At 39.9% G+C, this 20,894-nt stretch overlaps 1 protein-coding gene across 1 annotated transcript in view; it reads right to left on the bottom strand.

Annotated features, from left to right (window-relative positions):
• Positions 1-2,194: 2,194 nt before the first annotated feature.
• LOC144756358 (uncharacterized) overlaps positions 2,195-20,894 on the bottom strand; it is a 100,650-nt gene continuing 81,950 nt past the window's right edge. The window contains exon 2 of the mRNA XM_078646119.1: positions 2,195-4,233. Within this exon, the coding sequence (XP_078502245.1) occupies positions 2,823-4,181 (1,359 nt within the window). The 5' untranslated portion in view covers positions 4,182-4,233 and the 3' untranslated portion in view covers positions 2,195-2,822. The remainder of the gene's footprint in view (positions 4,234-20,894) is intronic.

The following is a 20,894-nucleotide window of genomic DNA, read 5'->3' as shown; positions in this document are numbered from 1 at the left end:
TGCCCACAAAGCATTTATAGTGTTGTGTATTCCTGATGGTGCGCCAGTTTTGAATTGTTAATTGAAAATTCTATGATTCAGCAGAATTCAAAACTTGTTTACATCTTGAGTGGTAGTTTGTGTGCAGATGCTTTCTTTTATTTTGTTCTTCAGCTCAAGGTCCAGAGCTAGTGGTTAGTTGTGGAGAAGAAGGAGCCTGTGGGGCAAGATCCTTAAAAAATAGATGGCAACCTGAAAATGAGCCCGCATCTGTCCAGGTAAGAAGAGACAACACAGGAATAGATATTAAGATAAAACAAGCATTGGCATAGCAAATAGGTAGCCTTTGGGATTTATTGGGTTTGGAAATTGCTTTTGGGTGGACGGTATAGTATAGCAAGGGGACACACACTGGGCAGCATCTTTACTTGGATGACTAGCACATAAAGGTCTTTTGTTTCAGACAGGCGCTAAAGAAATTTAGTCATGATCTCGCTCAATGCAAATGCTATTTATAACATATAATACAAGCATTTAGAAGCATTCAGTCAGTTACAGATCATAAATTATTGAACAAGTGTGCTTACGTGCCAGGGCTGAGCTATATTTAGTGCATCAGGTGCAGTGGCACCAGGAGTCTTTGGTGACATCTGAACTCCAATTATGGTTTTATTTTTATAGCCCACCAGCAGAGCGGGTGCCTATTGTGTTTGCTTGCACCAGGGCGCCTGCCACCTTTACTGCCTTACTGACACCTGCCTGCAGTTTATTGAATGCCATGATTGACTCAGGGAACTGTGCCCTGATGTTCTATTATCATTTCTATGTGGAACTGCTTCGGTTATCAGGCATGATGAATTATGTCAAAGACAGATGTGTGTGAATCATTAAAAATATGTGAGATGGAACATGAGGATAGGCATCAAGAGTTTATTAGAGATCTAAAGTGGCCTCCTGATTTCGTGAGTGCCATACCATCGCAACACTATATATAAAATATGATGGGTTTTAAAAGGATTCTATGTCCTGTTATTATTTAGAAAGTCAGCAACACTGTATATTTTTTAATGAAATCTTCTTTTAATAACTTTCTTATGAAATCCTGTGCTAAAAATATTTTAAGTTATAGAGGGTGTAAGTATTTTCGATATTGTATGGTTTTTATTAACTGAAACAATAAAAACTTTTTTCTTTTTCACTTTTTCATAGCAATCCCAGAATAGACCTAAAAAAATGGAGTATTGGGCGTAGTGTTTTATGTGAGGATATGTAAATGTAAATGTAAATGTAAATGTAAATGTATGGGACACTTATATAGCGCATCTATCACTCCATGGAGTATCTTGGCGCTCAACCAGATGGAAACGGTTTAGGAAGAGACTGATCGATGGGGGCGCTTATACCAGTGCTATGCAGGCTGCATCTGTAAGGGAAAACACCCAGGTCTTTAGCGCCTTCCTGAACTGTGTTTCATGACATAATAACCTAAGGTGAGGAGGAAGCTTGTTCCAAGCTCTGGAACCCAGGACAAAAAGAGACTTTCCTCCCTTGGTGGCCAATCTAAATCTGGGGATGGTTAATAGATTCTGGTTAGCAACCTCAGGCAGCGAGTGGGATAATATCGCTTAAAGCCATTGCACAGATATTTAGGCCCCTGCTGATGAAAGGCTCTAAATGTGATCAACAAGATTTTGAATAGGATCCTTTTACCAACTGACAACCAGTGTAGCGCTTGATATTGATTGTGGAGACATGTATGTACACAGGGATCTTTGCAGCCACAATCCCGTTACCTGAATTGCAGAAAGAAAAGCTCTGCCCTGCTGTCAAAGAAGGAGGATGTAATATTGGAGGTGCTCCTTTCCCTTGACTGAGGCACTGCTGAGAATTCAGCTTCAAACCTGCTGACCACTATATAGCAACATTTAGTGAACAGAGAGCCGAAGCTATATGATGCGAGCAATGCTCTCAAAATGGAAGTGGACCTGGGTGCTAGGGATCCGGGAACCTTGCAGACATACACAAGGGCATATTTTGGTGACTTAGCAGGGCCTATGTGGGCCATAGAGGGAGCATGCATCATAGAATACTTAGAGGTAATAGCTGCACTGCACTTATACTATTTATCACCAGAGGGTGCCAGAACAGCAAAAACTGCAGAAAAAAACAGTGCTTTCCAGTTTTCACTGAAAAACAAATATTCCCTTTGGTGGTGTTTTATTGGGTATAATCAGTTTTAATTGAATATCGGAAACCCTAGGGATACCAATAGAAAAGGAAAACCAAGTATGAACAAACAACTACGTCACTCTGGAAAAAACGGAAAGGCATACCCTGCCTTCTGAGGAGATGTACAGAACAGGATGTCAGTTGAGTCCTGGGAGTTCTTATGAAAACAGGAAGAGGAGGAGTCAAACCCTAAAAATAGTGAGAGTGTTTTTTTTCCTATTTCTAAGGGGGCGACTCATTTGGTTCTCTCCAGGGTGAAGGTTTACCTAATTATAGAAGGAGTGTGACAAAGAAGAGCGACAAGGTGGAAACGGGTGCTTTTGGTGGCGGTGGTGGTGTTTAAACAGTTCTACCAGACAGGCTAGAAAGTGCTACTGAAAAAGTCAATTCCTTCCAGAGCCTATGTCAGAAGAACAACACTCTGTGAAATATTAAATATGCGCTTGACGTTCTTCTTCTCCACTTAAACAGATTCCTCATTAGCAACTGAGGTAAGAGATGGTCCCCGAAGTACCTGTCCAGTTGAGCCATTACAGTGATGCCCTTTGTTAGAGCCCTTGGCTGATACTTGGACACAGAACAACAGTTTCTTACAAGGCATATCATGAAATTAATCATGTCACTGCTACTTGCTTTGTTTCATATAGTACTCTGTTGACATTTCTGATCAGAGAAAGATTGAATCTCCAAATTGTTGTATCCTTGATGAGGGATGTTTTAGGCAGGGCAGCCTGCAGCGGGCCTCGCCAGTGGGACACGATCGCCACATCCATAGGAACCCTAAAGCTCTTGCTATAGGCCTTAAGAACAGAATGAACAGATGACTGAATGACCTTCCTGGGATTTAGGATCATCTTTCTGGCATTGAAGAAGGTGGCCCTGTCCGGCTCTCTCTGAACATGTTGGAGAATATCTTCTCCGGGTACGGCTTTCCAAGACGATGTGTTAAACCAGTCAGTGGATGTAAATAAAGTTTTCGGAAATATATGGTTTTCAAAAAGGAATATACCAGCCTCTGGATTCTGATTCTGGAGATGGTCCATCACGCTTGGCCAATCTTCATGTTTGTAGGGCACAATGATCTCATCCAGGTCGTTGAGTATGACATATTTGCTTCTGTACATATTTCTGTAGATACAGTCATTGAGTGTTACTGTCTGTCCATAGTAGCCAATGTCTTTAGGATCCTTTGAGTATTTCCATGCTTTTGTCGTATTCAGGTACTCATGAATCGGCCAAGGTACCACTTCCACCGTCCCTTCCGAGGAGTAGTACCGCAGCATTTGATCCAATGTTCCGCTGCAGTTAGTTCGATATATCATGACCTTTTGTGCTCCAAGCAATTTATACATCTCTATTGACTGTACAACCTGTAGGATGTTATTGTAATTTCCAAACAAGTTGGAAATGCATACTGTAAAATTCGCAGTAATCGGCTGAGGGTTACGATTCTTTATTTCAAAAGCGGGTAGTTGGTCACTGTCGCCTTCAGGTGACCAATTAAGAGACATGTACTTTGGGTCACAGTTAGGGGGTTCAGAGCAAAGCACATCTGCTGGGCCATAAGGAAATCCAAACCTATTAGCATGAATGAGGATAGTAGCCTTCTTTATGGACAAGTAGCCGCGTCGAGACCGACAGTGAAGCCAGCAATACAGCTCTTTCACCTCTTGGTGGTGAGCAATTGCAATGACCCGAATTCTCGGTGTTTCTCGGTCATCACGGTATGCACCGACTATGAACATTCTTCTGTTTTCCAAAGGTGTGATAGTACCTCCAGAAACTTTGCCAATGTATGTGTACTTCTCTTTATTTTTTAATTCTGTTGCATGGGTTAAACCTGAGTTGTCCGGTTTTATTCCCCTTGCTATCAAATGCTTGCTTTTTGTTGTATATAAATTCATACTGTACAGCGTTATCAGAACCATAACTGTGAAGAAAACGAAGACACGTCTTCTGTTGATGGTGGACATTTTCAAATTTGATTTCAAAGCAAAAATCCACGCTGATGGTCCAAATGGCGATCTAAAAAACAGAAAAAATATTAATAAAAAGTGAGGAGAGAGGTAAATGTGTGTTTTGTTCTCATGAATTAGGCATTCACCCTGATTTTTGAACACGCACCAAATGGTTGCCAATGTTTATATACCCAATACTCCCCTCTATCTACACTTCTGCAACAGAAACATGTATGGATGAAAAGGAAATATGCAAAAGGTGGGCGATAAATCATTAGAAAGCGAGGTGCTAAGGAAACTAGGAGAAAAAGAAAGTTAGGTACTTTTAATCTTAGTTCTGCATCATACGTAATCAAGCATTCCTAATTTATAAGTTTACAATATCTCTAACCCATCTTTAATAATTTTGCTTAAAATCAACTTGGTCTAAGGCAAAGCAGCCTAACCTTTTTTAAGGCCGCCATTTAAACCAAAAACGAGTACATTTGAGTGAAACTGACACTAACAATAATTGCTCCTGAAGCCGCACTCTTTTATCACACCTTGAAGGTCCGTTAGGCAGTTAGAGGCCTATTACGATGGCGGGCATACTCCACCCGCCACCGCATCAGAGCATGGGACCGACCGCTGATGTTGCGGCGGTCCCATTCAAATTAGGATGCGCCCACCACACTGGCGGACGCATCCCACATTTTTTACATTGCAGCGGGCGTTTCTGTAAGTACCACCCGACGCAATGTAAAAAAAGCATGTTGTGCATTTGCATGCACAACGTGCCTGCCACCTTGTGCATGCAAATGTAGTGGGGTACCTGCCTTGCAGCAAAGCAGCCATGGAAAGGCTGTTCTCCACCTGCATCATAATATGGATGGCGGTGTCTTGCAGACACCGCCATCATATTATGCCCCTTTTCCGCCCGGTCGACCAGCGGAAATGGGTCGGACGGTCTTTCCATCTGACGCGGACCCCCCAGCCATACTAATATGGCTGGGGGGTCAATCAGGCATGGATAGATACCGCCGGCCCGGCGGGAGAGATCCGCCTGCCATCCTAATGGGCCCCTTAGTTCTGGAAGTCATTCAGAGGATATGCAAACACCCAAATGCAAACCATGGGCAGTATTTATCAAAATGTCATGCCACACACCAAGTCAATTTGCTGTGCTGCTTTGAGTGAGAGAGGGGAGGAGGAATGTGACAGATCATCTAACATATGATGCATTCCTACACTGGTACCCTGAATGCATCCAAGTCCCATGCAGACACTTGTGCGCCATAGTGCATTGGTGCCTGCGCTACGGGCAGGATTGGTTGTGTGCAAGAAGGCACTCCTTCCTGCACAAAAAGAATCGTTAGAGATATTCTACTCTTTCTATTTCTGCAGGACAAGTACTAAGAGGAAATAGCGAGGAAAAACAGAGATATTTCACCTCGTTATGCCTCTGTTGGGAAGGCTTAGCATTTTAACCCAGTCCCAGGTTTAGTATATCCCGGATTGCATCACAATCCATTGTTGGATGCATAAGAAGGCTCCTGTAGCACCCACGGAATACCTTCCCAATGCGGAGTAACACTACCTTGAGGTACACTGGATCTACTAACCCATGCAGACCCACGCAAGGTGGCTTTGTGCGGCTTAGTAAAAGCCTTGCGTAGCCTTGAGTCACGGCAGGGGCAAAGCAAGGTCTTCGTAAATCCGGTCTTCTGCTTATGAATTCAGAGAGGATACCCCTACTCACGATTGATTCCTTTGATGGCAGGTGAGCGATTTTTCCTTCTCCTTCTTGGGATTCTCTTCAATATACATAGACGGGAGAATGGTATATCAAGCTTAACCACCAGCGACACATGGAAAAAGATAAAAAAGTTTACTCGTGGATTCCTGACTCATAATTGAATCTATTGTGATTTCAGGGCCTATGATATGATGCTTAGCAAAAGTATGAACACATGTCCATGTTGCTGACCTGCAGATTTCTGGGGTTGGCCAGCTGTGACAGATTTGAATGGATCTGCGAAATTCATCTAATTTGCTTTCACTTAATTTCAGCAAAATTATGCATAATCATGCAAAATGGAAACCCATCATTTTAGCTATATTATTGGCACAGGGATGCATTTAAAAAAAGCACTGTGAACTACAGCAGCTTGTATTCTGTAGTTCATGTGAGTTCACTGTAACTGTTTACCGTGAACGGAGTGTAATTACACAAAGGGGCATGATAGTGTAATTTCAGGAATTCCTGAAATTATGTGAATTACTAATTTGTATTTGAATGCAATTTAAATTTCACCCAGACATGGTGACTGCCTGGTTTATTGAGTCATAAGTCTACAGGGCAGCAGTCTGTGTGCTATGTTGTATCATGGGATGATTTTTAAAACTGGCCATGCTGCATTCATCTGCTGAGATAGACCCAAGCCAGAGTGAACAGCTCCACAGGGATGTATGACGTTACAACGCATACTTTTACATCGCATGCCTTTACAACGCGGTTTTTACATCGCATACCTTTACAATGCATAGTGCTTTGGGGTGCTGGATAGTGAATAGTTTAATTTACTATTCCAACTCCAGTCCCCGTGGACACTAGGGAAGGTGTTGGACAGTAAATTAAACGTATTCCCTATCCTAGAGCGCCCCCCAGCGCAATGCGTTGTAATGGTTTGCGTTGTAAAAGTTGCGTCGTAAAGGCACTGCGTAGTAAAAGTTGCGTTGTAAAGGATGTTTCCCGCTCCACAGCAGACCAGCAGCTGGCCATGCAGGTAAGAGCAGTGGGGCTGGGTGGTGGTGGGGAGGGGGGGGGGGTTGAACAGACGACGACGAGGGTAAATTGATTATTTATTTAATTTTGTGGTCATCTGTTGAAATCACCCATCGCCCACACCACCCTTACCTGCATGGGCCGCTGCTGCAGCAGACAAATAGCTGTTTTGATTTACAGATGTGCTTGCCTTTTCCAAAGCACCTGGGCCCTTTCTTTTTACATCTAGAACATGAAGAAACCATTGACCCAGAGTAATAGCGTTTGTAAACAAGGTGACCAAATAAATTGTTTGAGAGGGGTGAGTTCAGAAGTTCACTCACTCTTCGAGCAGATGTCATAGTCAGTAAGAAGGACACTTTCATTGATACAAAAATGACTATCTTCATCTCTAGATCTAAAATACGAACTTTTTTTATATGATCTGGCGATAAGCAATATTAGTAGGTTCAAAAGGAGACCTCATTTTTTTGAGAAGACAATATTCACTCTCATGTAAGGGGAGGTCTCACAACTAATGTCAATCCTTTTTAAGACCAAGTAGAATTTTTTTTGTCATGGAGATGCTCTGATTGGTATGCAGTAATAGTAGCCAAATATACTTTGGAAATCTGAGTTTCAGCTTACATCTATTAAACATGGTCGATAAGACAATACCGCTCTCCACTTGGCAAGTGTTCAGGCTGACCTGCTTCTCCGGACACTACTTGCAGAACCTGTTCCACTTTGAGGTGTAGGATGTGCTCATGGAAGGGTGTTTGGCTTCCTTCAAAGTATTTATTCTAACTTAGTGGACTTCATTTAGCCATATTGTAGGGTAGCCCGTAGGTTACGTGCTCCCGAAATCTCCCGACGAACATATATAGATGGAGCAAATCCACGAGCCACTATCGAAAAAACAAGTTTGGAATAAAAGAATCATCTGCATTCTGTCTGAACTTGGCAATCACCTTTAGTATCAGAGGGATAACAGGAACGGGATATCAACATGTCCTCGACCACTCCATTGAGAGTGCATGACCATTTGAATTAACCTCAGTGAATTGGAATCCATACATAGTCTAGGCCTTTTGCATTTGCTTCAGTGGCAAATAAATAAATAAGAAATATTCTCTTGTGCTCTGCTGAAAAGATACCTATCTAGATACTGTCTCCCAAGAGATGCATCTGGCTCAGAGGAGCCGTCTTAAATAAAAACCATGGTGTATGGTCATCTTCTGGCATCAACATAATAGAAATTGGAAAGCCAAGTTGTTTGTGATCCATTCAGTATGGTCACCTGATCTTTGAGATCATAAACTTTCCAGGCATTTTCTGAAGTGGCCACATATGCACCATGAAACTGAGGACTAGGAAATGCACAAAGCAACAGAGCCTATGAGAGAGGAGACTTGCCTGACCATCAGGTTACAAGCCATCTTCAGAATATAGCACTTTCTGTGCATAGAAGAGAGTTATTCCTCGGAAGGAAATATTTCTGAGCTGGTTATATCTCAGACTGTTCCCAAGTATTACACATCTTGGTTGACAAATTGACTTGGTGCATTGAGTTGCAGGCCTAAGTCCAGAACAAGGCCCAAAGTTGTCAGTTACCTATGTGCAACTTTCTTTTTTTAAGAACTTTTTTTTTTTTTAAAGAATTGTGTTCTTTAATTTCATTTGCTGCTCTTGGTCTTTGCCAGGTTAATGTATCTCTCCACAAAACCAACCCTTTTATCTAAAGCAATGGTTTTTAATGTTGTGATTTAAAAAAAAAACTTTATTTACCATTATTCCGACATATACAGTCAATGTTATCTTAACAGTAGTTCCTGCAGGAAGCAATGTGCTACTTAGTGGCAGACGATGGCACAGAGCTGTCAATCATCCATGGAGGAGTAGTTTAAGATCCTTGTGTAATGTAAGGAAGCTGCTGCTGCCACCATCATGCATGTTGAGAAAACATGCCGTGGTCATTTGAAGCAGAGAGGGAGGACCCTGCATTGAAAGTGGCATTTCCTAATTTTATCCCAAACATATTGGGATGTGAAAATAGGCATCCTGTTAATCGATAGAGCTTGATGGGCCACTCTCCATGATGTTGTTTAATTAAAACAAATGGTGAAGTGATAATATTCAGAACTTTACATGATTGTTTGAGCTTCCTTTTTATGGCTAGTATTAGCCAAGATGTTTAGATTTTACTAAAATAATTTTTATTATATATTCAATTAAAGGGGCTTTTAGTCAGCTTTCTTCATCAATCTGTCTATCAGTGTGTCTTTCACATTTTGTTTCCACCCACTATAGCATACAGCATCAGACAGTGCGCAGTACTACCTTGAGGTACGTCTGACGTGGGGATTCTGCAGGACCACGGCGAGGAGAAGGAGGACAGCCCGGAGACCCAGCAATAAAGGTAAGTGTGTTTTAATTACCTTCATTTTAATTTTTACAAATATTTATTGAGGGTGGTGGAGACAGGAGGGTCAGGCTGAGCTCCGATGTGAAGTCAGAAGTTTTGCATGAACTTCACGTTCTCAACGGAATGCGAAGTATGCAAAAAAACGGATAGATCCGCCGGCGGAGTGGAGTTCCCTGCCCAGGGTCAGTAACTATGATTCATAGGCCCCAAGGGTGAACTCAATAATATGAGTGAAAAAAGAAACAGGAAAAAGAAGAGACGAAGAATACTGGGCCTCTTGACATTTGCATTCATTGTATTTTTGTTGCTTTTTTTTTTTTTTTTTTTTAAATGTATAGAATATTTGAAGAAGAAAAAAAAGAACAAGGTTAGGTTCCTCTCCTTGTTAAAAGTAATACTTATGCCACCTTATCGACTTTTTCATATCCTTAGCAAGGGAGGTTAGAAAAAGCAATTTCTCTCAGCCAAGTGTAATATATAGTTTTGATTGGAAAAATAAATATTTGTAGAAAAATTACGGCATGAAATGTTGCCTATTACAGACTAGTTTTCTAAACAACAATGATTTATAAAAAAAACAAAAAAAAACTTTAAATCAAGGTCCGGAATATCAGAGACGGCAGAGATAGTCTACTGTTTACATACATGAATAAATATTGTGTGGCGAAACATTTTAAAGCAACTGAAAATCTTGAAGGAGTTTTTTTATTAGGATTAATTCAGTTGAAAAGAAGGCATTTCATATTGTGTTTCTGTGCAAACCTATTAAGGTTTGCCGAATTAAGGGGCCGATTAGGATGGCGGACGGACAAAGTCCGTCCGCCATCCTGTCTGGGGCAGGGACCATCCGCCACAAGGGCGGAGGTACCATGCCCCGAATTAGGATGCACCCGCCACAGTGGCGGGTGCATCCCGCATTTTTAACATTGCGGCAGGACTTTCAGCACCGTCTGCCGCAATGTCAAAAATGCTTGTTGTGCATTTTACAGCACAACATGACAGGCACCGCACGGTGCCTGCCATGTTGTACTGTGAAACGCAGGGGGGTACCATGGGTACCCCCCATGTGCACCCCCCTTCACCCTGGGGGCCCGCAACGGGCCCCCAAAGGAAAGCCCGTAAGCCTTTCCGTGGCGGCGAAAGGCATCTGCATCCTGCCATCGTAATGTGGCTGGCGGACCGCCAGCCATATGAATCATTTTTCGCCCAAGAACCCAAGGCGACCGGGGCGGAAAAGCAGCGGGCTGTGTTTCTGTCCACTGCGGTCCCCCCCGCCATTGTAATATGGCGGGGGGAAATTGGTGGCGGACGGGCACAGATGGCGGACAGATCGCCACCGCCTGCATGGCGGTGGCGATCCGTCCGCCATCCTAATCAGCCCCTATGTTTCTGAAAGATGCAGGTATGTTAGAAGTTTTCTGGGACCCGGGTCAATAGACTCAAGTAGGGGCCTTATAAGAGGAGGACATTTTTACAAGTTTGAAAAACTGTGGACCATATTTACAAGACCTTTAGAACCACCGAAGTGTCACTTTTTTTGACGCTCTGGTGGCAATGTGTGCTAGCCCATATTTACAAGCCCACACTAAGCCACTTTGTGTGGCTTAACACAGCCTTGTAAATATGGCACTCTGCAACACCGTTTTCAGCGACAAAGGGGCATGCAGTGGGTGTTGCTGTGGGCGTTGCCAGCAACACCCATGGCTGTTTGACACTGCTCCAGATTTACAAGGATCTCTGAATCTGAGGCAACGGAAAAATCTAACACCTTTCAAAAGGAGACGGTAATGTGGCGCAACAAGGAGAAATACTTCTATTTCTCTTCGCTTTTGATTTTTCAATGTGTGCTGCATTCAGCTATGGGCAGCCTCTTGATTTCAAGGTTAGAAAAATTAATTACATTTTTTAAGATCTAGCACTCTTCATGAAAATGGTGCAATGATATTTCCAAGCAAAAGACTGGTGAGAACAAAGTGTTTTCCAATTGCATCCTTCGACACACCTTTCGCTTTGCCTTCCAATATGTCCTACTGCATTCTCAAGTCTAAAAGGAGACAAAAAAGATCAAATGTAAAAACAAACAATATAAGTTTAGTTGGTAAATGGTCCATCAGGATGTGCTACTAAAATGTCCTACTTAATAATATTACTTATAGCTTCTCAAAGTGTCACTGTGTTACTCTCCAAAAATGAATAAATGTGGATATCCGTGTAATCTTTTGTCCACTCGAATACAGAAGCCAATCTATAGATATATTTCAGTAAAACTAAAAACGTAGTATTATGCCCTTAAAGAGAAAAGCCTAAAGAGAAGCAGAGTAATATTTGAAATGTTTAAAAACAGTAGCAAGCATCAATGTTTGAAACATGATCAAAATACAGACGTCCAAAGGGGGAAAGAGACTGCACATGCATGTTATTAGATGCTCTTTGGGGTCATTCCAATATAATAATACCTGTCAAATCAGTTTACTGCTTATTGATGAAGAAGTTGGGGATATACATATATTTTAATCTTGGGTGATTTTAAGAGGAAGATCGTAATATTTACATATGATCTAAATATTTTGAGGTATGTGCATCTTAGAACATGCTTTTAGATTTCTTGAAAATTAATATGAATATGGACATGAATTGGAATTAGAAACAACCTTTATATAGTAAATTCATACTTATTTGTACAAACCTTTTATTGTACACATCCTCAAGCAATAGTAAACTTTAACATATGTAGCAAACATAGAAGCTACTGATGCACTTGTACTTTATAATATATTCGCCTAATTTGTGGTCTATGAATTGCACTAAATAAGTTATTAATGCACTGACACTTTACATCAGTACTTGTTGCTGCTTATATTAGACATGTGAATTATCGTTTGATACTCTCACTGTGTACTAGGTGCTGCTTTACTGCTTACATTTTGCACAACTTAGCTGCTAATTCATTTGCACTCTACTATAGATTGAAAAATGCTACTTTTCTAAATTAGATTGATGAATTATTTCGATTGCACTTTATCACTATCATCATCCTTCCCTTCTTCTCTCCTCTTTTTATCTTTTTTGTTCTCTGCAACCTTGCATTAAAAGCATTTTACTGCAAGTTGCTAAATGCAGCTGCACTGTATGAGAATTTCTGTATCCCAATAGTACTTTACTGTGTTTTGAATCTGAGGCAGAGATTAAATAATTTAAGTAAGAAATAAGCAATATTTGGTTGCCCTTGCTAACTTTCTGCACAGGTTATGAAGATTAAGTCAATTAATACATTGTGAATTAATGTACTTTACATTAAGAATGTATGTAAATATGCCAGACACAACTTGATAAAGAAAGAGACATAACAATGTTTGGTCTAGTTGTTTTTATTACATGTAAAAATAAATGATGGACTTAGGTCATGGGCACTTGAAAAAGGACAAACCAGATGGCAGGACTCTATCATTCTGTAGAACTCAAGTGCCGAAACGCGTTGACTGACCCTATGTGTGATGTACTGGTGAATTAATAATAAAATCGGAAAAGTTCCAACCCCACAATGGCATTTCTGATTCCTGTCGGCATCGAAACGTTTGAGTAATGGAGTTGTGAAAATATTATATATATATATATATATATATATATATATATATATTCACTGAAAAAACCATAGGTTATAGACCATATATAGTTATGAATTAGCATTTACAAAACCTTGAAAATTCACTGAAAAAACCATAGGTTATAGACCATATATAGTTAGGAATTAGCATTTAGAAAACCTTATTTTACTCACACAAAACCATTGAAATTCCATATATAGTTAGTTGCACTAACTATATATCGCGCACCCGCAATCCACTGCTGATGATGTCACATATTACATCATTCATGACATGGTCAGTGACATCACTGATGACATCACTGATGACATCTCAAATGACATCACTGATGACATCACTGATGACATCTCAAATGACATCACTGATGACATCATCTAGTGTCTGTGTGTTTTTGTAAAGTTTAAATACGTTTTACATATTGAAGAATGAGTGGATGTATGGAAGACTGAGTGTGTGTGTGGCTGGCTGGGAGGTGTGTGACTCTGTGCATATCAATGTGTACTTGTATCAGTGATTGTATAAGAGAGTAAGTATGTGTTAGTATATGTGTGAAAAGTATGGTGTTCTGTGTTTAACTATAGATGAGGAAATCGAAGTGTGATTGATTCTTCACAGGACTGACTAGGTGTATGAGTGCATATGATAGTGTTCTAATAATAAGTGACTGTATGTATGAGTAATTGTATGGGTGAATGAGTGAATGTGTGTGTAGACGTACGAATCAGTGAGTGCGTATGTAGTAACTGGTATTGGTGTGTCATGATGTCATCAGTGATGTCATTTGAGATGTCATCAGTGATGTCATTTCAGATGTCATTAGTGATATCATCAGTGATGTCACTGAAGTATGGTGTTCTGTGTTTAACTGTATAGATGAAGAAATGGAAGTGCGATTGATTCTTTACAGGACTGACTTGGTGTGTGAGTAACTCCATGGATGAGTGGCAGTGTGTGACTGTCTGCATAGGTCTATGAGTGCATATGATAGTGTTGTAATAATGAGTGACTGTATGTATGAGTGATTGTATGGGTGAATGAGTGAATGTGTGTGTAGACGTAGGAATCAGTGAGTGCGTATGTAGTAACTGGTATTGGTGTGTCATGATGTCATCAGTGATGTCATTTGAGATGTCATCAGTGATGTCATCAGTGATGTCATTTGAGATGTCATCAGTGATGTCATCAGTGATGTCACTGACCATGTCATGAATGATGTAATATGTGACATCATCAGCAGTGGATTGCGGGTGCGCGATATATAGTTAGTGCAACTAACTATATATGGAATTTCAATGGTTTTGTGTGAGTAAAATAAGGTTTTCTAAATGCTAATTCCTAACTATATATGGTCTATAACCTATGGTTTTTTCAGTGAATTTTCAAGGTTTTGTAAATGCTAATTCCTAACTATATATGGTCTATAACCTATGGTTTTTTCAGTGAATTTCATTGGTTTTTTAACAGCTAATATCTGTAGCTGTAAAATGTATTCTTCTTTAAATCCAAAAATATATTTTATATGTTTATTAATAACTTTTTTTTTTATATTTTATTTTCTTCGTTCCCGCTTCGCGAATCGGGAAGCTTCCCGTTAGCTGACCTTGATGCCGCGAAATAGACCGCTAGCCGGTAAACGTTTCTTTACCGCAACTGCCGCGTTAGAAAACAACATCGTCACGCCTCCCGTCCGCATGACGTTTCGCGTTGTCGCGTGATACGTCATATGACGTGCTACGTTAGCGAACTGGTACGCTTACCGAGTCGCAAAGCACAGGTTTCTGGAAGCAAACCGGGAGGCCCTGCAAAGCGCGTAACGTAAACACAGCAGGTCATGTGACTTGGTAATAACACTTTTCATTGGTTCATTTCACTTTTGGTTTCCTAATGATGTAAGACTAGGTCATATAATATAAAATGAACACTTTTCATTGGTTGAGAACTATTGTTTTTCCCAAATGACAAAAATCCCTCCTTCTTTCCTCACTCTGACTTTCATCATTGTGAGAGAAAGACCCTTTGTTACCAGTGAGCAATGGCTTCTTTAGTAGCTTCAGCTGGTGCTTCCCCACCACCTCCACCACATCCAAGGAAGAGTGGACCACCTGCTGAAGTTATAATTCAGCAAGAAGAGGAAGAAGAGGAACAGGACGACGAGCACGAAGAGAGGCACTTTTTGCCTGAGGAGCCCAGGACGTCTCACCGGAAAGAAAACTTCATTTGGCAATTTTTTAAAATTCCCAAAGGTCAGAAAAAAGTAAATGCAAGATACGTAACTTGCCTTATATGTTAAGATAGACTGTCCAGAGGGACCGACAAAAAATACAGTTTCGGAAACTACACAATGCATCGCCATATGACTAGGTGGCATCCTAACAACTACAGTGCTGCACAGTTTCGTAACGACCTAGATAATCTCCCTATTATGGCCAGAAGATCTGTTGTACCGGAAGTAACGGGACCAGAGGGCAGGGAGATGGTGCCAAATATACAAACGAGATTTCGTGAAGTAAAACAAGTCTGCGTACATTGCAGTGGATTCATTTTCTACGGAGAAAGTAGCATCACTCTGATCAACAGAGCTATTGACTATCATATGCAAGTTTGTACGAAACGCCCCAAATAATAAATTCTTTTTTTTTGTTTTGTTGCTCCTGTTGAGCCCTTTACAATGAATCGTTTTCGTTGCCCCCTCCGAAAAAAAACCAAAAAAAATATAAAACTTCAGAAAAATTCAAAAAAAGTAAAAAAATGTTCAGAAAAATAATAAAAAAAATATAAAACAACAAAAACAATAAAAAAAAAGTTCTTTTCAGAACTACCTCCCCGTTATTAAAAAATTGGTACAATATTTGGAACTGTGCCAACCTCTATTTCTCTTAGTTCGCTTCCCAGTTCGCTCCCCGGTACGCGAACCGGAAGCGAACCAAAAAATGTTTTTTAAAAAAAAGAACAGTAAGTATAAGGGAAGGAAACAGACAGTTATGTTAAAAGAAAGACAGCTATAGGGGAGTAAACTAGAGATACTATTACCCGTAATCCACTGCTGATGATGTCACATATTACATCATTCATGACATGCTCAGTGACATCATCAGCAGAGGATTGCGGGTAACAGTATCCCTAGTTTATTCCCTATAGCTGTGTTTCTTTTAACATAACTGTCTGTTTCCTTCCCTTATACTTACTGTTCTTTTTAAAAAAAAATTTTTAGATCAGTCAGAAACAGTTAAAGTAATGAAATATAAAAGACTACGTAGAATATGAGCACTGTATGCAAGAACTTTGACACTTACAGAAGCCTCTCCTTCTCCATGCCTCCTACACAGTTCTAAATGTACATCATAAATGGAAACAGTACAGAATTAATTATACATGTTAAATGGTTTATTTTTGCTGTTCTCAGAATGTATCAAATTTCACTAAAAACAGTGACTTGAAGGTATTCATCATATAACAGCGGGGAAAAAAAAACACAATCAAAATGATTGTGTTTAAAAAACCCATACAACATAACAAATCAGAATTCAGAACTCCTTAAAGTTAACTTACTTTCCATGACGTCAAAGGATGTCCTATGAACAGCTTACACTCTGTTGTGCTGTTATTACTTTCAGCCCGCCACTTTCTGAAAGAAAACCTCCATCGTTTTGAAAAACATGTTACATACAATAAATGACTTCTTGCTCTCTACCACAAGTTTCCACAAGGCCAAATCTTGTCAGAGCCATTTATAACTCTTGGATTTCTTGTAAGCCAATCCCGTCATTTGGCATTTCCGCAACTTTCAGAATTAAAATGTTGAAGATCATTTTCACAATCCTGGACTAGTAATATCTTCCCCTTCTTCCTCAGTCATGTTCTACATTTCCTATGACACTGATACTGCTTACTATGAAGCAGACTTACACTACCTCTATGACTACTACAATTATTTAATTCTCTACATCACTTTTAATCACAAAGCAATGTAAAACAGTAGACAGCATTGCAGACTTACATTCCCTCTACTCTATGTTTTGATTGGCTGCTTCAATTAGCTTATAAAAAGAAATAGTTTTTCTGAACTCATTCAAAGTGCACTTATTTCTCCATGATGTCCAGTCTTATGGTTAGAAGTTATGTCTCTGAACTACACTTATCCTCAAGGCCAAATCGTGTAGGAGCCATTAGAACTTCTTGAAATTCCTCAGAGCACATCCCGAGATTCTTTCCCTAAAATTTTGGTTTTAAAAACACCAGGTAAGAGTTTTTAAGGTCATACGGCAATTTTTTTGTGAAAATTAAAACAGAATCATTGCAGAATGACCAGCCATTTCTACACTTTAAATAAGCTGTATAATGTCCTGATGTTATTGAAGGACCATCATGATATATAATTGCTACAGTTACAAAAGTCCTTCCTGATATTGACAACTGTGAAGCCACAACATTTTTAATTAAAGTTGTCAATTTTGTTCCATCAGGCCTACATCGTTGGAACATTAAAATGACATACTGGCCATATGTTCGTATAAATAATGTGGACATCATTTCAGATTTACATTGGCTACACTCCATGTTGTGATCAGCTGCTTTTACTAGCTTATTAAAAGAGACTGATTTACTGTCTGGCAAAGTTAAATATATAAATCTTTCTGAGTCTACACTAGTAGTACTTGATACCCTACAGTTCTCGCAGTCATGCTGCCATTGATAAGAAAGCCCAAACAGGTGATCTACATCTACACCTTCATCATGCAATACATCAAGCATATACATTAAAAACTCCTGACATTCTTGCTGACTATTTTGAGAGAATTGTGTTTGGCCTGAACATCTGTCTAACAGATTTCGAATTTCAGACACACTTTCTATGTTTGTTCTATCAGTGCTACATTTCTCTAACACAGAATTTAACAAACTGCAAAATCTTTGATTAGAATTGACCACAATCTCTTCTTTTACATTTTCTAGAGAAAACAAAACATTAACCACTACATTAGCATAGCAGTTGACACCAGAACTGTTTTCAAATTGAAAACCAACAACATGTTCAACAGAATCCTTTTTGTTTCTGCTTATAATTTCAGGTTCATCAACTTTTCGTCTTTTTGCTACAACCTCCCCAGTATTGGTCACATTTCTTCGTTTCCGGCCTACCACACGTTTCTCAAACAAAGGATACTGAGGCAAATGTGGCGGATACTCTCTTCTTAACCTATTGTATTCCTTAACACAATCTAGATCCGCACAAATGTTTGTGACATCACACTCAATCAAGTACAATCCCGATAAAGTTCTAACTCGTGACAATGCCACATATGCCATACCCTCCTTGAACACAGAACTGCCAATATTCACCAATGCACAGTCTACACTTAAACTTTGCGATTTATGGATTGTCACCGCATATGCCAAGCAAACAGGAAACTGCTTACGACGAACATATAAGTCTTTCACAAGCAAAAATCTAGCAGAACAACGAGCAATTAGCTGTACTTCCTCAATGCCATCAAATTTAATTTTTAAAAATTCAATTCCATCTCTATTTCTGTATTTCACAAAATCAACAACATTACCCATTGATCCATTTACCAGACCTCTTTCAACATGTAAATTCCTTCTTAAAATTATACGGCAGTTCAAGCACACATTCAGAGTCTTTTCAAAACCCGCAGTTTTAGATATACTCTTCTCTAATGAATCCAATTTTGTTTTCAGATTCTCAGACAAAATAATTGTTGATCCCATATGCTCTACTCTGTCAATAGCTTCCAGTTTCACAATCTCTTGCTTTTCTAAATGCAACATTTTGTTGTTGAATTTGGCACATTCTGCAAGAGTTGGCATCAAACATATTCCAGATTTTTTCTCAGTAACTTTCTGAAAAATATTCTCAGGCACAACATCTTCGTCTGGATATAAATTTGTCAGTAATCGTGCATGTAAAGCTTCTTTCCCATGCTCGGTCACTTTTCCAATTCTAACATCTTGTAGAATAGTCTTGTAAACTTCATCCTTTGCCTGACGCATATTTTCATGCAGTTCAGCATAATTGAAGTTTAACCATATATTGACGTTGCCAATGCTCCCTAAGCACTTCCTGGTATCTTCATGCGTGAGCATTTTGAACACAGGTTGCCCTTTCACTGGTGTCAGCTGCAGAAGATCTCCGAAAACAATGATGTGTTTGCCACCAAATAACACATCATACTCTGTTTTGAGAACTTCTTGCATTCTCAAATGCACAAAGGCAAGCATGACATTGGAAACCATGCTTACTTCGTCAATGATAAGAAGTTTCATTTTCCTCAAGACTCTTGAAACTTCAAAACAAGCATCTCCAGATAGCTTGTGATATTCTAATTTGTTGTCATGCTCCACTGGCAGCATCAGTAAACGATGTAAAGTAATCCCTTTAATGTTATGTGCTGCCAGTCCAGTTGGAGCGGTGACAACACAAGACAGCGATGACTCTGTCCTTTCCTGCAAATAACATGAAATTGCTTTAATAAGGAAACTTTTTCCAGTTCCCGCTTCTCCACTCACGTACAGTCGGACAGGCTTCAACGACGTACATGAGCACTCTTTCTTGTCATGACTTAATCCATGATCAATTTGCATGGTAATCTCGTCATATATTTTCCTCTGCTCAACGTTGAGTTGTCTTTCCAACTCTTCTAAGTTAACCGCATCCTCCTGAGCATGTGCCATGGCTCTTTCCACTTCATTCATAGCAGTGGCAGCTTCATTTTCGATAAGAGGTCCTCCTAGTGGATCCTGACTCAATGAAGCAGAACTCTGACTGTCCTGAGAACTGTCTCTGGCAATCTCGGCTGCAATCGTTGCTTCCTGCTCAATTTCCACATTCAACATTTCTACATATTTGGGAAAAGCAGGACATTCTATGGTCTCCTTGGCAGCATTGAATGAGTCTTCGTAACAAAGGAAATCTCCAAGCAGTTCCTCTTCTGCACGCCAAGGCTTAAAAAGTTGCAAAAGTGCTAAATAGAAAAACTCCTTTTTTTCAGGAGATTCGCCACTCAATTTTCGATGGTTTATCAAGTGGCTTTTTCTTTGCTTGACCAGACATCCCTCACTTCCTATTACAGCATACACTCCTTTCTCAGTATCTTCTTTGATGTTCCTCTTGAATATGTAATTTTGCAGAACCTCATACAGACAAACATTCTCGAGGTGACTGCTTCGATTTGGATAATATGTATCCAACATGTTGCTCTTCAAAATGTCGGTACTGTTTGGCTCCTTTTCCGCCAAATACTCAATTTCCCGCACAGGTTTCAGAACTCGATTACGCGTTGCAGCAAGACCAACACTCGCCCAAACGATACTCCTGGACTTGGCATAGAGACTTGCTGAAGACAACCGGTCAGAACATTCGTAAGCTTCGATTTCTCGATGCGACAACATCTTCAGACTGAAACTGTACAACTTCTTGCTGAGGCTCTTTTCATGGGAAATGTCCTCCCACATATCCTTCAATTCTATCTTCTCTTTTTTGGTGATGTAAGATGTCACATACCGAGCCACAGCCATACAGTTATCAGCCACAAACTGTATATCCATGTTAGCATTCCACATGGACAAAATCACCGGGTTGTAGTTGTTGATGTACTTAGACTCTTCGTTCCTCTTCAAATTGTATGTGTTTTTAGGTGATTTCTTCATCACATTATGTCGCAGCGAAGACATCAAACTGTTCACTCTTCCTTTAGAAATCACCGGTCGTGGAAAGCCGAAACGACATTTGGTGTAGAACTTGTCTTTGTTCCGGAATTTACGACGACAGTACTTTCCACAACGATGGCTTTGGAAACGTAGAACTTTTTCTCTTAGGCTTTTTTTCTCCTTTGCGTTTGGAACAGCACACGTAGAATACTGTTCTATGAAACTCATCACTGAGTCTTCTGCATCCGTTCCAAATTTAGGTGCATCCTTGATCCACAGCAACATAT

The sequence above is a fragment of the Lissotriton helveticus genome, chromosome 5_1 (assembly GCF_964261635.1).
Source record: "Lissotriton helveticus chromosome 5_1, aLisHel1.1, whole genome shotgun sequence".
Lineage (NCBI taxonomy): Eukaryota > Metazoa > Chordata > Amphibia > Caudata > Salamandridae > Lissotriton > Lissotriton helveticus.
Note: the sequence above shows the minus strand (reverse complement) of the source record. Positions and strands in the feature narration are given on the sequence as shown.